The sequence below is a fragment of the Mercenaria mercenaria genome, chromosome 13, assembly GCF_021730395.1.
Source record: "Mercenaria mercenaria strain notata chromosome 13, MADL_Memer_1, whole genome shotgun sequence".
Lineage (NCBI taxonomy): Eukaryota > Metazoa > Mollusca > Bivalvia > Venerida > Veneridae > Mercenaria > Mercenaria mercenaria.
In genome coordinates, this window is record NC_069373.1 from 57,972,077 (window position 1) to 57,995,461 (window position 23,385).

The window sequence follows — 23,385 nt, forward strand, 5'->3', positions numbered from 1 at the left end:
TTATTATTAACTTTATTAACTTTGAATGTAAGAATTAAAAGCGGATAATCTCTCCAACAGACGATTTCCACAGTTACTATTTAGCAAAAAAAAAAAATATCGAAAATATCATCATTTCAGGGAAACGTCTTCGATGTTTATACTTGTTAGTGGACGCTTGGAAAGCTGCAGCGAGTGGCTCTGTAAGTTCCGTTTCTGTATCACTACTTTGCATGAAATCGCAATACCACAGTATTTAAAACTTCTTTACTGTAATTCTCGTCTAATTTTCAAAACGTTCTTTAGGATAATTCTCGTCTGAATTGTTGAAAACAAAATTTCCAGAAATTTAATTATCATGATTAGTATTTTAGTGTTTCCATATTCCTTAATGTACTTTATTCCTTCTCCAGGACATAAAGTAACATGACTATACGCACAATACTAAGGACAGGCCTATCCCGAAAACTCCTTTAAAATATTTTTTTCGAAAAGAAGGATCTTGCCAAATCTTACATAAATGTATTCCTATTAAGAGAACTGGACAGACGTGTGTCATGTTTATTCTGTTTAGGAGTTATGGTGCTTTGAAACTTTACAAAATTTTGTACATTTGAGCCGTGCCATGAGAAAACCAACATAGTGGGTTTGCGACCAGCATGGATCCAGACCAGCCTGCGCATCCGCGCAGTCTGGTCAGGATCCATGCTGTTCGCTTTTAAAGCCTTTTGGAATTGGAGAAACTGCTAGCGAACAGCATGGATCCTGACCAGACTGCGCGGATGCGCAGGCTGGTCTGGATTCATGCTGGTCGCAAACCCACTATGTTGGTTTTCTCATGGCACGGCACATTTGTATTTTGCCATCCAGATATCTGCTTAAAGTGTTTAAGCTAACAAAAATGCAAATACTCTACAGTTAAATCTGCATTAGCGTTAACATCTATTAAGCAGCCAACCTGTCTTAAGCAGCCAGCGTCTCATTTCCCAAAATGGTCATTCATTCTATAAACTACCTGCATTAAGCAGCCACCTGCTGTAAGCAGCTAAGTTTTTCCATTTCCTAGGCTGGCTGCTTAAGACAGGTTTTACTGTAATGGCTTTCATAATTTCAGGATAAGATTTGCTTTGTTAAGTTAATGTGTCATGTACATATCAATTATTACCAATCAAAATGCAATGCACTTAAACAAGCATTACTTCTTTGACAGTCATCAAAAGATGCAACTTTAAGATGTTTATGTACTAAGCCAGCAAGAATCATTACCTTCATTGAAATAGATACTGATTTATCTCCCCTTTTGTAGTTATCATCATTAACTACGGAATGAATTTATAGATGGCAAAATAAAAAAATGCGATGATTATTATGATGATGCTGATGTTGATAACAGTGATGAAGATGATGATGATTATGAAATCAGTTGTGCTGGACCTCTACTATGGCATAGTGCGAAGGTGACATCGAATCACTAGCCTCTCACCCCTGTGTGTGCCAAAATCCGCGGAGCCATGTGAGGAGGGCGTTCAACTGGTTTACGAAAGGCTGGCGGTTCTGCTCAGGTATCGTCTCGTGCTTGACATGATACCCGGATATGCACCTGAATTACTCAATGCCAACAAGAGCTGGAACTTCGCCTTTTGACCTATAATTATGCGGTGTGACTGATAGATTTTTTTCTGTTGGTGGTGGTTCTTTTAACTCAGAGGCACACATTAACAAAAAAATACAACAAAAAAAACAACAATAAAAACAACAACAACAACAAATAACGCAATAGCTACGAGTTATCAAATCACTCGTTACATATTTCCTCTTATATTAAAACTATCTGACATTTAGACAATAGCTAGAAATTAGCGTAAATGCTCTCTGGTTCACAATACAGATGAAATTAGCTTCCCGGGATGACAATTACTGTTATTATATATAGGAAGACTACCAGTTGTTTCATATTTTATAGCATTTTGAAATATGGAAATGTTGCAACTTACTGTGTTTGTGGTTCTTTTCGTATGTCCGGTGTTTGGGAGGTCATTTATCAAGGTAAGTGCATTTGTAATGATATATAATTGATGTAATACACTCTTAGTACAGGTCTACACTTTGAATCATTTTGTAAATGGTTTTCTCCAAGAACTGGTAACTTCTCCACAGAAAACGAAGCAAATAGAAAAACTGAATTGGTCTGTACGCTTTAAATTTTCCAGGGTTATTTTTTCTATACTCACAAGTTGGTAACAATGTTGACAAATTTTGCAAGTACAATTTTTCAAAAATTATTTCCTATTACATGAAATACTGTATCATTGTGATCATCTTATACGACAGAATTTGTATTTCCATAAATAAAACCCCGATGCATGTATTATATAACTCACTCTAATAGAATAATTCAAAATTGCAGAAAAAAAACAAACTGATGTCAGTTAGATAATTCAAGTATTTTTCTTTGTTCTCAACCACTCCTATAAAGAAGATGTTTCACTTTATATCTAGATCAAATTTAATATGTAACCAACTAGCTCGGACCAGTTTTTCAAGTCATGGCATTTCAAAATAGTCAAAATGTCGGTTCAGTAGCCAGTCATTACTAGACCTGTATATTGAATTTTATTCATGTATGTATTTATTGAAGAATAATCATTACACTATACACACATGCATTTTCATGCATACGTGAAATATAAATTAATTTCATAAAAATGCACAATGCTATTTTCTATATTTCGTTGACTATCAAATAAAACATTTGAAGAATCTAGATAATATTTTGCAGTCTAGCAGCATGTCCAAATAAACCATACAAATCTAATTCTTTAAATCATATTTTACCATATGAAGCTAGAAGCCAATCTATTCTATTCGTCTAAGACGAACCAACCAGCTTTTTATTTGCAAAGACAACTTCCTATTTTCTAAACACATTTGCTTACAATTTATATGGATTCAAAGTTATAGTTCACTCGCCATACCACACAAAGTTTCAATGCCTTGAACATTTCGGAATTGTGCTTAAATTTTAAAGTAAAAAGTTTATAAATCAATAACTTTGTTTTGTCAGGACATAGAACAACAACACAAAGATGTTGCTAATAGACAAATTGTTCTGCAGCGTGCCAAGCGAGGAGATGCCACCAGTCTGTCACGTGTCAAACGTACGGATATTTTTGAACTAGCTCTTGAACAGCAAAATGCACCTGGAGGGTTTGACGAGGACAACACAGTGTCACGCCAGAGGCGAAGTGTACAAGAAGAACCGATCATTGATTCAGGAAATTTTAAGGAAAATTCTGTAATTCAACGCACGATTCCCGCTGATGAGACTGTGTTATCACGAGTGAAAAGAAGAAACTAAACTATATTGTGACATGTAAAAACGTAAATGCATAAACTGAACATGATTATCTATATGTATTTACTCTAAAATGCACTTGAAAACTGCGGATGAAGTGTTTATCTTGCACTGAAGACTAATGGTTATAAACCATTCATGTAGGAGAATTTTTTTCGGAGAGAAATTCTTAGAAAATGAGCTAAGAATATGTGTACAACGCTGTACATATTTGACTTACTGTTTGTATGTTTGACATAACTTGCAACACATTTTATCAAGTATATTACATGTACTGTTTTGTTTGCTTTTTTGTATTTTGTTATCTTTGTAATAAGTATATATGTTCAAGTTTGTGAATAACAACATATTTTATTCTCATTTACTTTTTAGGAAAGCTTTAAAGATTTGACTTTGATTTAAAGACAAGACAATAAGCACTGGAGAATTTCGCATAAATCAGCTAAATCATTGAATGCAAGTTGACATCATAGGTGTAGTTAGGATTAGTATAAATTGGAATATATTTTCGATTTGATATACTATCAATAAGGATAAGCAAAGTATACAACAAGTGATTCATATTTAGTGACATATTTGATAACAGCAAACTACTTATGTACTGCAATTGATTTAACTAATTGGTTTACTTTACAGTTATATAATTGTCGTGCTGTTTAAAGTTCTTTTTTTTCTCATATATACTTTACTATTCATAGACTAAAATGTCTTGGAGTGGGTAAATTCAAAGAACCAATAGTAGCATATAATCCGTTAATGCATTCTTGTTGGAACAAGAAATAATAAATATGTCGCCAGACTGAAATATGTTTATCATTTGTCACTATTTACTTAAAATCAAACAATTGATCTCTCTTTAAGACTAGCCAAGTGCAAAAGTTAGCAATATCTTAGTCGCGAACCAATCCTTTTAAAATATACAAAATTTTATAAACATGTTGTTATTGACATAAAAAAAACTATCATAACTTCACCGTTCGGAATCAATTTTGTTATTCAAGGACTACGGCAAATAATACTCAGCATTCATGCTTTAGTGTATACTATCATTGAAAATTTATAGGGTCTAATCACTGTTACATATATACTTTTAAAGGTTTTTGTATAAATTTGAAATTATATTTCGATTGATATACTAGGCCACAATAGTAAGTCACAAGCCAAATAAAAAGCACGAAGTGATTCCATAAGTTCTAGGTCGTACATACACATTCATATAAACACAAGACCTATCTAAAGCCAGATAACTGTTTAAACTTAATTTACAAAATGTATACATGTATTACCTCCCTTTATTTGTTATATTATCGAACCCTTTCAACTTGTATGTAAATGAAACATTTTTCACGCATCAGTAAGTAATGTTAGATCAAATATTTACAAAATCAATAGTGTTATGTGTATCAAAATAACAGTACATGTATTGAAAAAAAAATGTGTGTCAAGTTTTCGGGTGAACGAGCACCGGATATCCAATAATACTGTAACACAATATTGTTGAGTACCCATAAACAGGCCTAATTTGAATTTCAAACAGCTGGATATAGCGTCAGTTGATATACATGTATGCCTGCATTGTCATTTAAAACCACTTCTTTATGCAAAAACATTACAAATGTATCGTATAAAAAGATTTTAACACAGATTCGGATAAACATGTGAAACACGCGGAAGTTTACTTTACGAAATATTTTGTAATGCCGGGATTACAAGGTGGGGTAAGTACCTTTAATTCAAGATTTGCTTAAATTTTAAGACATTCGTTTAAAATAATAGTTTATTATAATCAGTGAGTCATTTAGCATATGAAGGTATGTTATGTTGTATGAATTGTGAAGCCTAAGGGCAAAACAGGGGATGTAGAGTCGTATTTAACATACTGAAACAAATTTAATATGGATATCGCGTTGATCAGTTTTAGTACACATCAATCTGACTAAAGTACTTGATCTTCTAAACGAAGATCTGAGAACGACCCATTCACAATCGTCTTCTGTATATTTTGGATTTCCAGTATTACTATTTTTATTTTATCCAATCAGAGACTTGTTGAAGTGCAGGATGTAGAAAAATATGATACATTATAGGTGAACATCGCGGTCTGATCATGTCTTAGTTAAAACACAATTGACCAGTAAGGGGTACGCGATGGTTATCACCTTTTTTAGTCAATTACTATATTTATATTAGCATTTAATTTCAAAACATTAGTTTTTCTTATAGTTTATAACTTTATCTTGTTACTGAGTTATGAATAATTAAATATTTCACAGTTGCGTTTTCATGGTATTATACACTTTTCACCGTTGCAACACAAAGATAAATCTTGTAAGCAAAACTGAACATTCTTATAGAAGGGTTGTTTCTATCAAGTGGTCAACTGTTAACATAATGTAGAAATACTAGCGTCCTAAATGATGTTAATAGCAGAGTTTCTACTGTAATTTTCAATTATTCGTTTCAGGCCCGGGAGTACAAATCAGACCAGGAGTCCATTGATTCTCAAGGTTCTGTTACAGTAAGCCAGGTCAGCGGCAATTATGGTGGTCCGTATGACAACGAAGCCTACATACAGTCGGTGGCAGCTTCACGTGTAAGAACTTTAATATTAGTGGCATGTCTGAATATCATTTCTCAGTAGTTTTTAGTTACTACATGAGTAGACTCATTAAAAGGTGGGGGTAGGGGGCATAAATATCAAAGAGGATCTTAAGTTTTAATTCTGCTGATCATATATTGAAATCTTCGAAGGACAGCATTCCTAACTGTTTGCCTTGTAAATACATTTGGCCATATAGCACGCGCATGCATTGTATCACTTCAAAATAATACATAAATATCATATGCACTTTATACATTTCCAGTTCAAAAAGCAGAAATATAATCCAATGTTTCTTTTCTTGTTTTAACAGCATCATTTAAGAATTTGAACAGTGTAATTTTTTTTTTGAAGGCATATAAGGGACACTTTTTGTTAAATTGATGGCTATGCTACATTATCATAATCTAGCAAACAAATACATGTGTATTTGCAAGTCTTGGACAACAGAGTAAAAAGCTGATATTCTCTGACTTTGTGAAATTACTGGTAAACAATTTGCACAGACGGTTTTGTCTACTTATCTACCAAACTCTATTTCTAAATTTTGCAAAAACAAAACATCCGAATCATCAAAATTTTATCAGTAAAACTGATATATATGTGTAGACAATTATGCCTAGAACTTTTTTTTTTTACGAGTCATTTCAGTCTAGTCGTCTGAAAAGGCCAGTATTTTTGTTTCCTTGGCATATGCTTTGCTTTTGATATATGTGTAGTATCAGTACATTTTACCATTTAATATTCCTTTTTATGAAAATGATGAATAGGATAAAAAAAAAATTAACAAGAAATTATCCGTAGACCTTAATAACAAAATCACACATTAATAAAGAAACAGCTAGAATCTGGTATAAAACAAATAAAAATTAACAAGAAATTATACATACTATTACAACGGTGCTGTGATTATTATTACACATAACTTTAGGATGTAGTATCTAAAACGTATCAAATATGTTAGTAGATCTACTATTGCAATCATTATTTGAAAAATGCAAAATTTGGAAATACATTTATTTTTGTTTACTTTTAACCGAAACAGGCAACATTAGCGACAACTCAGACGGATGACAGCCGAAAGCAGTTGTATGGCGTTGACGAAAATGAGGAACGCGGTAACTGGGACGGTCGGTTCGACTTCCTGTTGTCGTTGCTAGGTTATGCTGTAGGCCTTGGTAACGTCTGGAGGTTTCCATATCTATGTTACAGGTAGGCTTCGATATTTATGCTAAATGTGACGTTGTATTTCCTAAGCTATATGCTATAGGTAGATTATTTCATCTCATCAACAAGGTAGCATACCTAAATTGTAATATACCTTCTTGTCAAAGCTATCTAGGTAAACAGTATCATATTAGCTACAGGTATACCTATACTTACCTAACTATTTGTAGACCTACTTATCTTAGCTAAAGGTATACCTTTTTATCTAATCTACAGGCAGAACTCCTTATCTAATTTCTAGGTAGGCCTTCTCAGCCCATCAACTCAGTTGGTAGGCATACTTAGCTGTCCAAGGCACATTTAAATCACTTTAAGTAAAGACAATCCATTTTGTCTAAAGCTACATTAAGCGGCTGTCCTTATCTTAAATATCGTTATTTCGAATTTCTAATCTCAGCCGTGTGCAGATATCATTTTCTAAGACAACATAGACCTCATTTTCAAGTTCAACCTCCTTTCCTAACAGATGTATGTCCTTATCATAACCTATCGTAACCTATGCCCTGCTAAATTTTTAAAATGAAGTGGTCTATCATTCAGTTTCGGCAGTACCACTTATTATTCATAAGGATGTTCACCGAAAATGTACTGACTGAATAGCGAACAGCAAAGACCATGATCAGCCTGCATGGATCTTGGTCTGTACTAGTCGCAAAGGCAGAATCACGTGCCACCAGCAAACTAAAGGTTAACGTATGTTTCCATATCTAAGCTATATGTTCGTTTAGGTTTCCTAACCTGAGTTACAGGTAATCTTTTTTTACCATTTTGTAGATATACGCCACAATTTAAACCATATGTAGACATTTTAACTAATTACCAAGCCAGCTAGATCACTGATTCCTCTATGCAAGCTACATGTAAATTACCTAATCTTTGATACAAGTAATACTCTCATGTTGAGGCCCATCTGTATGGACCTGATCGATGTCTTATTCTAGATCTATATAAAGTCAGTTTTATTCTGCAAACACAAAGGTTCTTGAAAGTAAATAAAAAAGATGTTTTATTGCAGAAATGGAGGTGGAGCCTTTCTCATACCTTTCGCTATAATGATGTGTATAGTGGGCGTGCCATTGTTTTACATGGAGGCCTCTATAGGTCAGTTCACAAGTAGGGGTCCGATGACGTGTTGGGGATTTGCTCCGGTTTTCAAAGGTACACTTTTGAAATTCTCTCTCTCTCTCTCTCTCTCTCTCTCTTTCTCTAGAACACACCAACGCACGCATAAGCGCAAATACGTACATTGGTGTTTTACTGAAGTTTGGTCATTTCTTGTTCATGTTCTTCCACTACGTAAAAATGTCATAGAATTTAGGTTTTGACGTCTATACATTACAATACATCATTATTATTATTACATGTACATAAATATAGCATTCCGGAGAGGGAGACAGATAATGCCTTCCCCGAGATATAATGACTATCGACCGTAACAGCAACATAACATACTTGATCGTTGCAGTTTTTATCTCAATGTGAAAGTATCATATCATCATTGGTCGATATTCATATATTTCGGGATGAGTATTTTCATATCAGCCCCTCAGAAATGCAATATATAGACAATATATTTTGTACATTCTGTCATATAGGTGTAGATAAATAAGTGGCATGCATGGCTGCAATGAGGTCGATTCTTACCGGATTATTTGCCTATAAACCTTACACAATTTATCACATAGATGTGTAGCCATTTCAGTGGTGTTTGTGTCCGTCATGACGTCTATATTTGTCAGATCCTTTCTTATTTATCTTATTCGTTATATCCTACATGTGTCACAATTATGCCAATATATTGCATGATCCATGCTTGGCCTTTTCTTATACATCTTTTTTTATTTATTATATCACATAGGTGTAGGTATTTCAATGGTATTAGTGTCTGCTATGACGTCGATGTATTACAACATGATCCTTGCATGGTCAATCTACTACATGTTTGCCTCCTTCACCAGCAACCTACCGTGGACAGACTGTTACAACAGATGGAATAGCCAACGTAAGTTATTGTATTAAGTTACTTGTAAACGCACAAAATTGTAACTTTTTTGGTACGAGAGGTAGAGTTGGTCTATCTGTTTTTGCTGCAGACCTGCTGTTATCACCGGTGTTACGATGGACTTTTTCTGTACAGGGAGCTAGCCCTATTATTTTCAGATGGTAATGCACTTTCATAAACTCAAAACAAGGCTCGGGTATTGATTCTGCATCAGTAAAGAACGAAAAAAGTCATTAAACTATGCTCCAATAATAAGGATCACATGAAAACGAAGACATCAAATATGAATGTTGTCAGACTATAGAAGTTTTATTGTATATTTGAATTTCTTTTAAAATGAAATTAATTTGTGTCACATTTTTTGTAGATTGTTCTCAGAAACTGCCACTGACCACGTGCGATGATGGCATCAAATACGGCAATGGCACGTGTTTTGAGGATGACGAGATGGCAGGTGTCTGGAATGACACACTGTTTGAGGAGAAGACAGGAATAAAACGTGTGTCACCAGCGGAGGAGTACTTCAAGTAAGTACATTGTACCAAGCTTTAACTAGTACATTAATAGACTTCTTATAGTGTTAACTATGCTTCTACGCTAGCGGATGGCATTGCTTATATTAAGCAGTATTCAAATTTGATTATTGTAGTATGCAATAATGTAGATTCAACAATATCTGCCCGCCCGCTGAGCTCAGTAAAGAGAGCGTTGGTCTACAGATCGCGGGGTCGCGAGTTCGATCCCTGGGCGGGGCGTATGTTCTCCGTGACGATTTGATAAAAGACATTGTGTCTGAAATCATTCGTCCTCCACCTCTGATAATTCATGTGGGGAAGTTGGCAGTTACTTGCGAAGAACAGGTTAGTACTGGTACAGAATCCAGGAACACTGGTTAGTTTAACTGCCCGCCGTTACATGACTGAAATACTGTTGAAAAACGGCGTTAAACCCAAAACAAACAAACAAACATCAACAATACCTTTTTTTATCATATAGTATTTGGCACTGCAACGCTTGGTAACAGTAAATAAACTTTCTATCCATATATCAGCAAGGTGTCACTGCAGCTGAGTTCGGGTATAGACGAGTTTGGACAGCCTCACTGGTACCTGGTCCTGTGTCTGATGCTTGCCTGGATTATTGTATTCTTCTGCCTTATCAAAGGGATCAAATCAACCGGCAAGGTAAGAATTAAAATTGTTGAAAATAAATGTAAACTTAGGTCCCTAGTTACTTTGAGCCTTTGCATTAAAATGGACAGCCCTGGCTAATACTAAATTTTGCAATTTGTAATGGTTTGCAGTTTGAAAAACCTGGGTTTTCGTGGAATTTCCACGTGTTTTATTTGAGATTTTAATTTTTAGCTCATCTGATTTTTTGAAAAAAAATGATGAGTTATTGTCATCACTTGAGCGGTTGTCGGCGTCGGCGTCGGCGTCGGCGTTGCCTGGTTAAGTTTTATGTTTAGGTCCGCTTTTCTCCTAAACTATCAAAGCTATTGCTTTGAAACTTGGAATACTTGTTCACCATCATAAGCTGACCCTGTATAGCAAGAAACATAACTCCATCTTGCTTTTTGCAAGATTTATGGCCCCTTTTGTACTTAGAAAATATCAGATTTCTTGGTTAAGTTTTATGTTTAGGTCAACTTTTCTCCTAAACTATCAAAGCTTTTGCTTTGAAACTTGGAATACTTGTTCACCATCATAAGCAGACCCTGTACATCAAGAAACATAACTCCATCTTGCTTTTTGCAAGAATTATTGCCCCTTTTGGACTTAGAAAATCAGTTTTCTTGGTTAAGTTTTATGTTTAGGTCAGCTTTTATCCTAAACTATCAAAGCTATTCCTTTAAAACTTGCAACACTTGTTCACCATCATAAGCTGACCCTGTACAGCAAGAAACATAACTCTATCCTGCTTTTTGCAAGATTAATGGCCCCTTTTGGACTTAGAAAATATCAGATTTCTTGGTTAAGTTTTATGTTTAGGTCAATTTTTTCTCTTAAACTATCAAAGCTGTTGCTTTAAAACTTGCAACTCTTGTTCACCATCATAAGCTGACCCTGTACAGCAAGCAACATAACTCCATCCTGCTTTTTGTAATAATTATTGCCCCTTTTTGGACTTAGAAAAATCATTTTCTTGGTTGAATATTATGTTTAAGTCAACTTTTCTCATAAACTATCAAAGCTATTGCTTTAAAACTTGCAACAGTTTTTCACCATCATAAGTGGACACTGTACATCAAGAAACATAACTCTATCCTGCTTTTTGCAAGAGTGATGGCCCTTTTTAGACTTAGAAAATCATGGGTAGGACAATATTTCTATCATAAAAAAAAATCAGATGAGCGTCAGCACCCGCAAGGCGGTGCTCTTGTTATGGTTTGCACTCATAATTTTGTTAGGTGTTTTCAAATGTTGATTTGCCTTTCATCGTCATAATTTGATTTTACACAAAGAAAAGATTCTCGATATTATTGTGAGCTTATTGAACGAAGGTCCTAAGTAGATAATCCGGTACACTTATATAATAGTCACAATGAAGTTCGCTTCTAAGAGTACATTATAGAGGGTTGGATTATTTTGCAAAATTATATTGCAGTGAGCATAAATACATGCGGGAAATATCAGATGTAGTCCATACATAAATATTAACAATGTTATTTGTATATGTATTTGTGGGCATAAACTTACCTGTTTTTCTTTTCAATATCCTAGGTTGTATATTTTACTGCGGTTTTTCCGTATGTTGTGCTTCTTATACTGTTTTTCCGAGGGGTGACGCTAGACAATGCTGGTGAAGGAATCAAGTACTTTATTGTGCCAGTCTGGGACCGCCTTCTCGATGCTAGGGTAATGTTGTTGTTTGTTATTATTCAACGATTGCAATCCTGTTTGGTTTCATGCTTACGTCAGGATTTATTATTCTATTTTATCACATGTTTGATGTCGTCGGAGTGAAATAAAGCCATTACATAATGTTTGTATTTTATACTACAGTATATAAATTCGATATCCCAAACTCGCTTATCTCCAAATTCCGGTTATCTCGGAGACATTTTCAATACCCGTCCCGAAAACGTGTGCACAAAATATCATTTTAAGTCGAATTTCGGTTATCTCGAAGTAAAATGCTTGATCTTATGGAAATCGAGATATCGAGTTACAACTGTATTATAACATTTTGATGTTGACAACGTTTCAAGTATAAAAGACGTTGGTTGAATTGACTTTTTCTAATTAGGTTCGATGTTTCAGCCAGAAATAAAGCTAATATGTGATAAAAAGAGTGTCTTTCTACGTAAGTTATTAAACTAGTTGAATATAAACGATAATAATATACTTGGCAACAAAACCTCACATTTTATCATCAACTCGATTAACAATAAACCATGTGAAGCTTTTGGTCTTATTTTCTTAACTCCTAATACAGGTTTGGAAGGATGCGGCAGTACAAATATTTTTCTCAATGTCTATAGCTGGAGGAGGGTTAGTGACGTTGTCCAGTTACAACAGATTTCATAACAATATACTTAAGTAAGTCATTTAAGTCTGTTCACAGTGATCATTACTTTGTTAGTTACGATCTCTTACACAAAGTTAAATTTTAAAAAAATTTCAGACATGATACTGTTTCCTAAAATAATATGATGGTAAACTTCCCTTACGGGAAAGTCGATCACTGTTTTTTTCTCTGCTTCCTAAACTTAATAATTATAGCAACTTGCTTCCCGTTCGGGAAGTAAAGTCATCTTTTTCACTTTCGTTCAAAAGGCTCGGTGCTTAAGAATATGCATAGTATCATAAAATGAAATACACCATTGTAAACCTGGGAACTACCTTTCATTTTGTTTTAAAATATCCTGATAAAAGTTTACTTAACATTGAAATTACTAAATTGATGATTGCTAAAAACGTAATATTTCCAGATGCTTCAACACTAATTTCTGACAAATCCAAAGTTTATACTCATACATATGCCGAGGTATTTCTTAGAACGTGTTATTTGTCTAAAAGTATGCTAAACAGTATGACTGTTCTTTAAGTAGAAGACTCAACTTCTTTAGGTATAGAATTTTATCTGCATTTTAGCTCCATTCAACTGGTGTTTTACTTGAATGAAATATATAACTTTTACATATTTACATCTGATGGTGTTGGTCATCCAATTTAGTTTTCGCTCGATAAGTCCATAATGCTTTGATTTATGGTTCTCAGACTTAATAGGTACATTGCTTTGGGTGTATTTAGCATCTTGGTACTGTCGTAATCTATCGATCTATAAGAACTACATAGAAAATGGCCACACACTCTTTATTAATAAATAGTAGGTGATAACAAGAAATAGACAAGTCCAAATTTAAAAGCAGTTATCCAATGTAGTACAGGTAGGAGAAGTTATCTTAATTGACCAGTTGCAAATGTGCTGCATATGTTTATTCAGTAGAATGTGTCGTGTTTTCGTCCCACCAAGACGACATGGCAGAAATCAGCCACCATACTATCCTTATTACCTTTTGTACTTAGTTTTGTTCATTTTTCAGAGATACAGTGATAGTTTGTCTAGGGGATTTCTTCACGTGTATATTTGCTGGATTTGTAATATTTTCCTACCTCGGTTTTATGGCGGGAAAACAAGGAACTACAGTAGATAAAGTAGCACAAGATGGTATACACCTTTTTTTATCTTCGTAATAAATCATAGGCTTATCTTAATTTTTATAATGTGGCTGCACGCTTAATTAGACTCATGTGCTTATTGGAGAAATTAGATTGCAGCATTAATTTCCTGTTATAATCTATATTTTTTTCATGAATTTGTTATTATCTGAGTCCTTGATAAACAAAGCGGAAAATAATAATGAATCTTCTGTTTATGATTTCCTCCTTTTAAAATTGAAACTAGCTTCATGTAAAATATAGAACTTATGATAAAAAATTTTTGCATATACTCCTTATAAAGGGAACTGCATTTTCTAATTTCACATAAATTGATAGCATAGAAAGTTAGCAAACAAAACAGCTAATGAAAGTATGTTGAAGTGTTCTTAAATTATCATTTAAAAACATGTAGATGTCTAGACGTCGGAATGATAAAATTTAATGATCTTTGTATGAAACTTTCGTTTTTTATTGCTATGTACCGGAAGATATTCATTCTATTCTTTAGGTCTAATGTTTATAGTATAACCGATGTATACTAAATTAAGTCGTAACTGAATACAATGTGAATCCATTTTATTACAAGATAAGATATATATAAAAGATGAAGAGATATAACCTTGCGAGCTGTTAATTACGGTACATTATTCATGGACCTCTTGAATGATAAAACGCGTAAAATGCAAAATGTACTCGGACGTGCAAGTTAAAAACGGTTCTGCATTGTTGTTGTTGTTGTTTTTTTTTTTTGCTCTCTGAACAGTAGATTTAATACTGTGCGATCATGGAAATAATTAAATGTACAAAGTGCTTATATAACTGCGACATTCGTTCTGAATTTCTTCAAGTGCGAGAACAAAAAGAAGTTCAAACTGAAATGTATGTTTATAATTTTAGGTGCGGGATTGGCGTTTGTTGTTTATCCCGAGGCTGTCACAAATCTACCGGCCCCTCCATTCTGGTCCATACTGTTCTTCTTTATGCTCATAACGCTTGGGCTGGATAGCCAGGTAAGATCCCGAGTCTGTTATAAGTCTACCACTCTCTCCAATCTCATTCATATGTGATTCCTTTTGTTAATAACGCTTGAAATAGGTAGACAGATATATTTTTTTCTGTTATATCTTACCCTGATTTTATAATGCATAATATTGCACTTTATTGAATCTTTGGGAAAATACTACGTAAATGTAGATAATCATCTGAATACGCCAGCATTAATTCGCTCCTATTGGATGTACATACTTATTGAGGGTACAATAAACTGACTGAAGATTAGGGCTAGGTTAACATAGGTTTAATAGTGTACATTCAATGTGTGCGTACACTCAATGCAGGAGAATTAACACGACCCATTTGAATACTGTTTCCTTGTTGTACTAGAAGTGTTCAACGTATGATTGAACACGATGAAATTTTGCTTTCTGAGAGGAGCAGTATAACATCTCACACTTTAAGATGATTGCCAAATATTTGCCAAGATGGGTTATAGTTCAGTATTGAAATAGCATAAGTGGAACGAATGAAACGTTCCAACAACGACCTATTTCAGCAACACATACGCTTATTATGGCATGCCCATGTATACTCGTATAATCTCCAAAGTTGATCTACCAACATAAAGACAAGTGTCAGTCATGTAAAGAGTTACTCTTCTTTTATATGTAGGTTTCTATTGTGTTTAAATATAAAAGATAAAAGGTATGGGTAGACTTATAAGTTGAACACCTCTCGCATAGAAGCAATTATATCTTTCTGTTCACCAGATATGTGCCGTTACAGGTGCAATCTTACATCTAACCTAATAGTAAAATTCATGCTACATTATGGTTTATCTAAATAAAAGAGGTACAAATTGCAGCTGAACAATATCGAACTGTTCTAAGATTTCTGTTGACTGTACAACTGCGTTCTAAATATATAGATACTCATAGAATGGATATTTAAAAAAACCCATGATATTATATTTTCAGTTTGCTATGGTAGAGACAGTGTTGACGGGATGTATGGACCAAGTGCCAGTTCTCCGCCAGTTTAAAACATTTGTTATTCTAGTTATATGTGCCATATTTTTTCTTCTTGGCCTACCACTTACATGCTCAGTAAGACAATATTTATTTCTATTATTTATTTCAAATTTTCCTAACGTTTTTAGGTTGACCAAAGATAAACATTGACATTCTAGAGATATATTTAAGCGCAGCTTTCACTAAAATATTTTGTCATTAGATATTTACTTTAAAGTTTAAATGAAGAAAATCCTTATCAATGGTAATTAACATGGCTTAATGTGACAAATGACAGCGTATTTAGAGCTGCTTTTACAGTTTTATATCACGTGGTAACAGTCATTTGTTTAAAAGAACTCCAGTTTTTAGATCATTTCTAAACCAGCCTCGCTAGACCTACAATGTTTATACAGAAACCATGTTTATTTTGTGCTTCTATAAATGATATGTAGTTTTTGTTCATTCTTTCAAACTTTCGGCATAGGATTCCTTTTAGATAAAGCTTTAGATAAATGCATAAAATACAATATGCAAGTTATCAGGACTATGCTCAACATTATATTTTTACACTCCTTTTTGATAATTGTTATGTTCAATCACATGCAAGATATATACACATAACTATGGTGGCTGATTTCTGCCATTTCGCGTTTTTCGCCCCGCGCGCCCGCCATTTTAACTTGTTAACTCGGCGGGGTCGCTGGGCGAAAACGCGAAATGGCAGCAATCAGCCACCATACATAACTGAAACAAAGAAAAACGTTTATGAAATTGGAGACGAAACAGTTTGGTTTGTATTTGAGGGACGTGAAATAATGTATAATACAACTGAAAGACAGATCAAATTCTCCACAACAATTTTAGGGTGGAATGTATCTCCTACAAATCCTGGATAACTTTGTTGGAGGTTGGACGTTACTAATCATTGGGTTTGCAGAGAACATGGCTATAGCATACTGTTACGGTGAGACTTTTAACCTGCTAAATTTCTAAAATGGATTGGTCCATCATTCAATTTGGGCAGTACCACTTATTCAAAGGGGTTTTCACTGAAAATTTACTGACTGAATAGCGAACAATGCAAACCATGATCAGTCTGTACGGACGTACAGGCTGATACTGGTCTGCTCTGATCACAAAGGCAGAATCACTTGCCTCCAGCAGGCTAAAGGTTAAATGTTGCATACATTCAAGTAACATTCAAAATTTAGTATATATTTGCGAAATAAATACAGTAACCTGATAAAGTTAGAGTGATTTTATAGACTGTCGTAAAAAATTTGAAAAGCTTTTCTCTAAACTCTTAATTTAATTACCGTTGATCGTCTTTCTTAAAACAGAACAAAATAGGGACATACCATTTGTCCGGTTTGGATATAATTTACAGTTTGTTGGTATATACAGTAGGTGTCTTGTTTACACATATGCCCCAAGTATAAATTCAGTTTTATTTCATGATCGATTAAAATACGTTTCCCCATTTTGTCTTCGTAGACATTCTCTTTCATACTTGAAAACTATTCCTTTTAAGGAAGTATAGAGTTAACCAGAAGGTATGCCAGGGTTTGAAAGGGACATGGAAGTAATGCTTGCTTTCCCAAAGAAAATCTTCTTCAAAAACATAATCGTAGTATTAGTTAACACTTACTATATCAAAAGGTCTGATATTTACAGTTGTGCAAAATTCTGCAGGGACTTTGATTTCAACATAATATGTACTTCAAATTTCACGTACATCAGTTAACACTTACTCTATCAAGAGGTGTGATATTTACAGGTGTACCAAGGTTTTGCAAGGATTTGGAAGTAATGCTTGGGTTTCCACAGAACATCTACTTCAAAATTTGTTGGTATGCTGTCAGTCCTCTTGCCGTACTGGTAAGTTTTGATAAAAAATATCTGTTTTAATGTGCAAAACATTCCATGGACATCTTACATGATAAGTCTAGACAGTGGTTTAGAATCGTGTGTAATATGTATGAAATTAAAAATACAATCAGGCACTGATTAAAACTTGTGTGTAATATGTATGAAATTGAAAATTAACATGAAATACAATTGTACTAGACACTCCACATACTACAAATTTGTCACACTGTATAACCATTTTCAAGTCGTTCTTGACATATTTTTAAGCTTGGCAAGGCAAACAATAAAACAAAACACATGTTTTAGATTTTCAAATAAAAATCTGTCTCGATCATTCGTATCTTGATATTCTTCCATATCGTCTTTTTCTCTCCAGTTTATATTTGTGTTCACATTTGTCGACTACGAGGCGTCTACCTATGGCGACTATACGTTCCCAGCCTGGGCAGATGGTATAGGCTGGGTGTTGGCCTGTCTCGTCATTTCACCTATAATTATAGTTATGTTTTATACACTCGCCAAAGAGGATGATACGGACAGTCCTTTAGAGGTGAGTACTAGTGTACTTATTCTGATTGCTTTTCTGTTTGCTTGTGCAAACTATATAAATCTAACTAATTTCTGCAACTGTTGATCTGTGGCGCATTGCTAAGTTACTGTGATCGCCTTTTCGTGATGCTCCTACTAAAGTGTGTCTACTCTTCCAAATGGGACGCTGGTACGAGGTTACGTATAAATATTTGGTTAACATATTCCAGTTAAGCAGGAACGTTTACAGCATAAGTATGTACTATCCTCGTAAGGGGCCTCCATAGCTGAGTGGTTAAGGTCGCTTACTTCGAATCACTTGACCCTCACCGATGTGGGTTCGAGCCCTACTCGGGGCGTTGAATTCTTCATGTGAGGAAGCTATCAAACTGGCTTGCGGAAGGTCGGTGGTTGTACTCGAGTGTACGTAAGATCGGCGGTTCTACTCAAGTGTCCGCATGTGATGAAATAATGCATGGAGGGGCACCTGTGGTCTTCCTCCACCACCAAAGCTGGAAAGTCGCCATATGACCTATAATTGAGCCGGTGCAACGTTATACCAAAAAATCAAGACAAAAAACTATCCTCCTATTCCTAAAAGACTAACATTCCCACGTATGGAAAACCAATTTTGGCTGTACATTGTATATACTTAAAGACACGGTCACGATAGCTCTTGGTTGTTAAACTAAATTTAAGACCTCGATTTTCAGGTTGGGGCGTGATGTTCTGTGTAAATTTCATTCCCGTTTACTTTAGAACATGATGGTTAAATTATGGTATAGGCTATTCGTTTTTAGCTCATCTGATTTTTTGAAAAAAAATGATGAGTTATTGTCATCACTTGAGCGGTTGTCGGCGTCGGCGTCGGCGTCTGCGTCGGCGTTGCCTGGTTAAGTTTTATGTTTAGGTCAGCTTTTCTCCTAAACTATCAAAGCTATTGCTTTGAAACTTGGAATACTTGTTCACCATCATAAGCTGACCCTGTATAGCAAGAAACATAACTCCATCTTGATTTTTGCAAGATTTATGGCCCCTTTTGTACTTAGAAAATATCAGATTTCTTGGTTAAGTTTTATGTTTAGGTCAACTTTTCTCCTAAACTATCAAAGCTATTGCTTTGAAACTTGGAATACTTGTTCACCATCACAAGCAGACCCTGTACATCAAGAAACATAACTCCATCTTGCTTTTTGCAAGAATTAATGCCCCTTTTGGACTTAGAAAATCAGTTTTCTTGGTTAAGTTTTTGTTTAGGTCAGCTTTTCTCCTAAACTGTCAAAGCTATTGCTTTAAAACTTGCAACACTTGTTCACCATCATAAGTTGACCCTGTACAGCAAGAGACATAACTCCATCCTGCTTTTTGCAAGATTTATGGCCCTTTTTGGACTTAGAAAATATCAGATTTCTTGGTTAAGTTTTATGTTTAGGTCAACTTTTTCTCTTAAACTATCAAAGCTATTGCTTTGAAACTTGCAACACTTGTTCACCATCATAAGCTGACCCTGTACAGCAAGCAACATAACTCCATCCTGCTTTTTGCAATAATTATTGCCCCTTTTGGACTTAGAAAATCATTTTCTTGGTTGAGTATTATGTTTAAGTCAACTTTTCTCATAAACTATCAAAGCTATTGCTTTAAAACTTGCAACAGTTTTTCACCATCATAAGTGGACACTGAACATCAAGAAACATAACTCTTTCCTGCTTTTTGCAAGAATGATGGCCCTTTTTAGACTTAGAAAATCATGGGTAGGACAATATTTCTATTACACAAAAAAAAATCAGATGAGCGTCAGCACCCGCAAGGCGGTGCTCTTGTTTTCTAAACCGAACAACCTGTGTGCATAAAAATATGAATGGATGAAAAATGATTGCAGTCACGTCTACTCTTTCTAATCGCTTTTCAGAATATAATTATGCTACATCGTCCTATTTGTTTTAATACACATCTTCACTTTCTGTGTTGAGGTAACGAAGTATACTTTTATTGTAGAAACTGCGGTTACTGATAACCCCAACTAGAGAATGGGGACCCTATCTGGTGAAACATCGACGCTTGATCGAGCATGTGGAAGGTTTTGTTGTTGATCCTTACGAGGAGAAACAGACAACCAGAGGATATTCAAAATATTCAGACATAAATGTAAGTTTCTTTCCCCCATGCACATTTCTTCAACGTTAAAGTGGATCTTAACATTCGTATATATTTTCATTTCTATGAAACCAGAAAATTGTCATCGTTTTTGAACGATAAAAATTCTCTAAAATCAATGTTAAATCATTATTTCTGATCAAACTAATATTTGTTGTTATTTAACTGGATATATATTTATATATATTATTATCTATATATATTTCAGCGTTCACAGAGCATATCAACAATAGCAAGTAAATCTTCGATGCCATCATTTAACCGATCTTTTGGAAACTTATCAGCCACTTACAGTGCTAACATTTCTCTAGGGTCTCAGAAATCCAAGCAGTCTCGTATGACGGTTGAATCTACAGTTTAACAGAGACTTGTTTCATTTAAATGAACTATATATTTATGTGATAGTTACACAGGAAAAGCCTCTTGAGACTTTTAACATAATTTACTGTTACTCTACAGTTAAGTATGTCAGTAGAAGTGAGTCTGAAAATATCCTGTTGTCACAGAAGAACTGGCAGAAACTCGCCGTTTTATTTCACAGATAAATCAAAGCACTGAGAGGACTGATGTGGGCAGCGGTTGACAGCTTCTGGTAATGGGCATGAACAGTTAGCTTAAGTTTGGTGATTCTAGTTAAACTATTTTTGATTAATAAGCATTTTCAACCATTTTTTACCAAATCAAGGGCCAAAACTCTGCTTTTACTTTGTCAAAGGGGATAAAATGATATATGAGCAAAGCTCATGTGCTTATTGAAGATTTTGTGAGGTTTGGTTAATCTTGCTGAACATCTTTTTTGAATTATAAGCATTTGTTTAACAAATCAGTGGGAAACACTCTGCTTTTACTCGAACAGTTTAATGTGAGCAAAGGTCATGGACAATTGATAATTATGTAATGTTTGGAGATTCTGTTTATAACAAGAGCTTGTAGAACACTTGCATGAATTAACTGACAAGGAACAGAATTTATTGGTCACTGCACACTGGACATTTGACGTATTGACATTAAATCATAACAAGGCAGTCTGAAAGACAGCTAAATCCCCCGCCACTGCTATGGATAGTGAAAAGGTAAACCTTTGACCTTTAGCTGTGACCTTGACCTTGAACTGATATGGCTGACCCATGAACTCTGCACAATGTCTTGATGAGGTGATCATTTGACCAAAGTTTCATGAAAACCCTTCAAGGGGTTTAGGAGATACAGAGCTCAAACCTTTGACCTTGAGTTGTGTTCTTGACCTTGAGTTGACATGGCTGACTCATGAGTTCTTGATGGGGTGATCATTTGACCCAAGTTTGATGAAAATCCTTCAAGGGGTTTACGAGATACAGAGTGGAAACAAAATGGAAGGCTCAAACCTTTGACCCTAAGTTGTGACCTTGACCTTGAGCCAGCATGGCTGACTCATAAGTTCTGCACATCGTTTTGATGAGGTGATCATTTGACCCAAGTTTTATAAAATTCCTTCAAGGGGTTTAGGAGATACAGAGCAGACACAAAATGGAAGGCTAAAACATTTGACCTCGAGTTGTGACCTTGACATTGAGCCGGTATGGCTGACTCATGGTTTCTACACATTGTCTTGATGAGATGATCATTTGACCCAAGTTTCATGATTATCCTTCAAGGGGTTTAGGAAATACAGAGCGGACACAAAATGGAAGGCTCAAACCTTTGACCTTCAGTTGTGACCTTGACCTTGAACCGACATGGCTGACTCATGTGTTATGCACATCGTCTTGATGAGGTGATCATTTGACCCAAGTTTCATGATCATCCTTCAAGAGGTTTAGGAAATATAGAGCGGACACAAAATGGAAGGCTCAAACCTTTCTGGCATGGCTGACTCATGGGTTCTGCACATCGTCTTGATGAGGTAATCATTTGACCCAAGTTTTATAAAATTCCTTCAAGGGGTTTAGGAGATACAGAGCGGACACAAAATGGAAGGCTCAAACCTTTGACCTTGAGTTGTGAACTTGACCTTGAGCCGACAAGGCTTACTCATGGGTTCTGCACATCGTCTTGATGAGGTGATCATTTGACCCAAGTTTCATGAAAATCCTTCAAGGGGTTTAGGGGATATGGAGCGGACACGAAAGTGTTACGGACAGACGGAAAGGCGGAAGAACGGACTGAGACCATTTCTATAACCCCCCACCATTTGTGGCGGGGGATTAATTATGGGTCATTTACCAGTCTTAAATGACTTCCGTATCAGATGTGATTTTACACCAAATCATAATCTAGTTTTCTGGCAAAAAGTTCTATTGTCAATGAGCTCTTGATCTTTGACCTACTGAACTAGGGGTCATCTGCTGGTCATGACAAATCTCCCGCTCAACATTCGTGATCCTATCCCAAGCCTTCTCCAGTTATCATCCGAAAACCGATTGGTCTACAGACCGACCGACATCCGTCAAACAATAACATTTACAATATACCCCGCCTCCTTTGAAGAAGAGCAATTAATTTTCAAACTAGAAGATGCCCATGTCTCCCCCAGTGTATAGTTTTAATAGGCAAGAAGTCAATAGAGGATAAGAGCGAAAGACAAAGAGACACTAATGGTTGGCTGCAATAGGGATCATCTACTTGGCGTGTCCAATCACCCTATACATGAAGTTTCAAGATTTTGGGTCAAGTGGTTCTCAAGTAAACCGTTTTCCATGTTCAGGTCCCTGTAACATTGACCTTTAATCGAGTGAGCCCAAAGTCAACAGGGTTCATCTGCTCTGCATGTCTAATCATCTCATTGCAGTCTTCCGAAGCCCGTTACTGTTTAAGTATCCGAGAAGAAATCGTACGCCAGTTCGTGCATATTTTGGGGACGAAAACACCGCGAATCTACCGGCGATTAAAAGGTGAACTTGTTTAAAATAATGTTTCTTTCGAATTAATTATACCCTGTAATAAAATGTCAGTCACAAACAGCAGCTAGAATGTAAAATTAAATCAAATTGAAGTGCATATGTTCGTATTTTCGG

General features: G+C 35.2%; 2 protein-coding genes across 2 annotated transcripts; both read left to right on the forward strand.

Moving 5' to 3' along the window:
* Positions 1 to 1,868: 1,868 nt before the first annotated feature.
* Positions 1,869 to 3,613, forward strand: LOC128547668 (uncharacterized). Its single transcript, XM_053520739.1, has 2 exons — positions 1,869 to 2,025; positions 3,044 to 3,613. Exons 1-2 carry the CDS (start codon positions 1,954 to 1,956, stop codon positions 3,335 to 3,337), a joined length of 366 nt encoding a protein of 121 aa, XP_053376714.1. The 5' UTR covers positions 1,869 to 1,953; the 3' UTR covers positions 3,338 to 3,613.
* Positions 3,614 to 4,513: 900 nt separating this feature from the next.
* LOC123528678 (sodium- and chloride-dependent glycine transporter 1-like) lies at positions 4,514 to 23,377 on the forward strand. Its single transcript, XM_045308593.2, has 17 exons — positions 4,514 to 5,052; positions 5,799 to 5,927; positions 6,979 to 7,145; positions 8,176 to 8,318; positions 9,019 to 9,162; positions 9,530 to 9,689; positions 10,214 to 10,346; positions 11,886 to 12,020; positions 12,601 to 12,704; positions 13,712 to 13,836; positions 14,727 to 14,839; positions 15,803 to 15,931; positions 16,703 to 16,802; positions 17,616 to 17,716; positions 18,084 to 18,257; positions 20,234 to 20,383; positions 20,601 to 23,377. The coding sequence occupies exons 1-17, from the start codon at positions 5,032 to 5,034 to the stop codon at positions 20,751 to 20,753; spliced, it is 2,181 nt and encodes a 726-aa protein (XP_045164528.1). The 5' UTR covers positions 4,514 to 5,031; the 3' UTR covers positions 20,754 to 23,377.
* Positions 23,378 to 23,385: the final 8 nt, after the last annotated feature.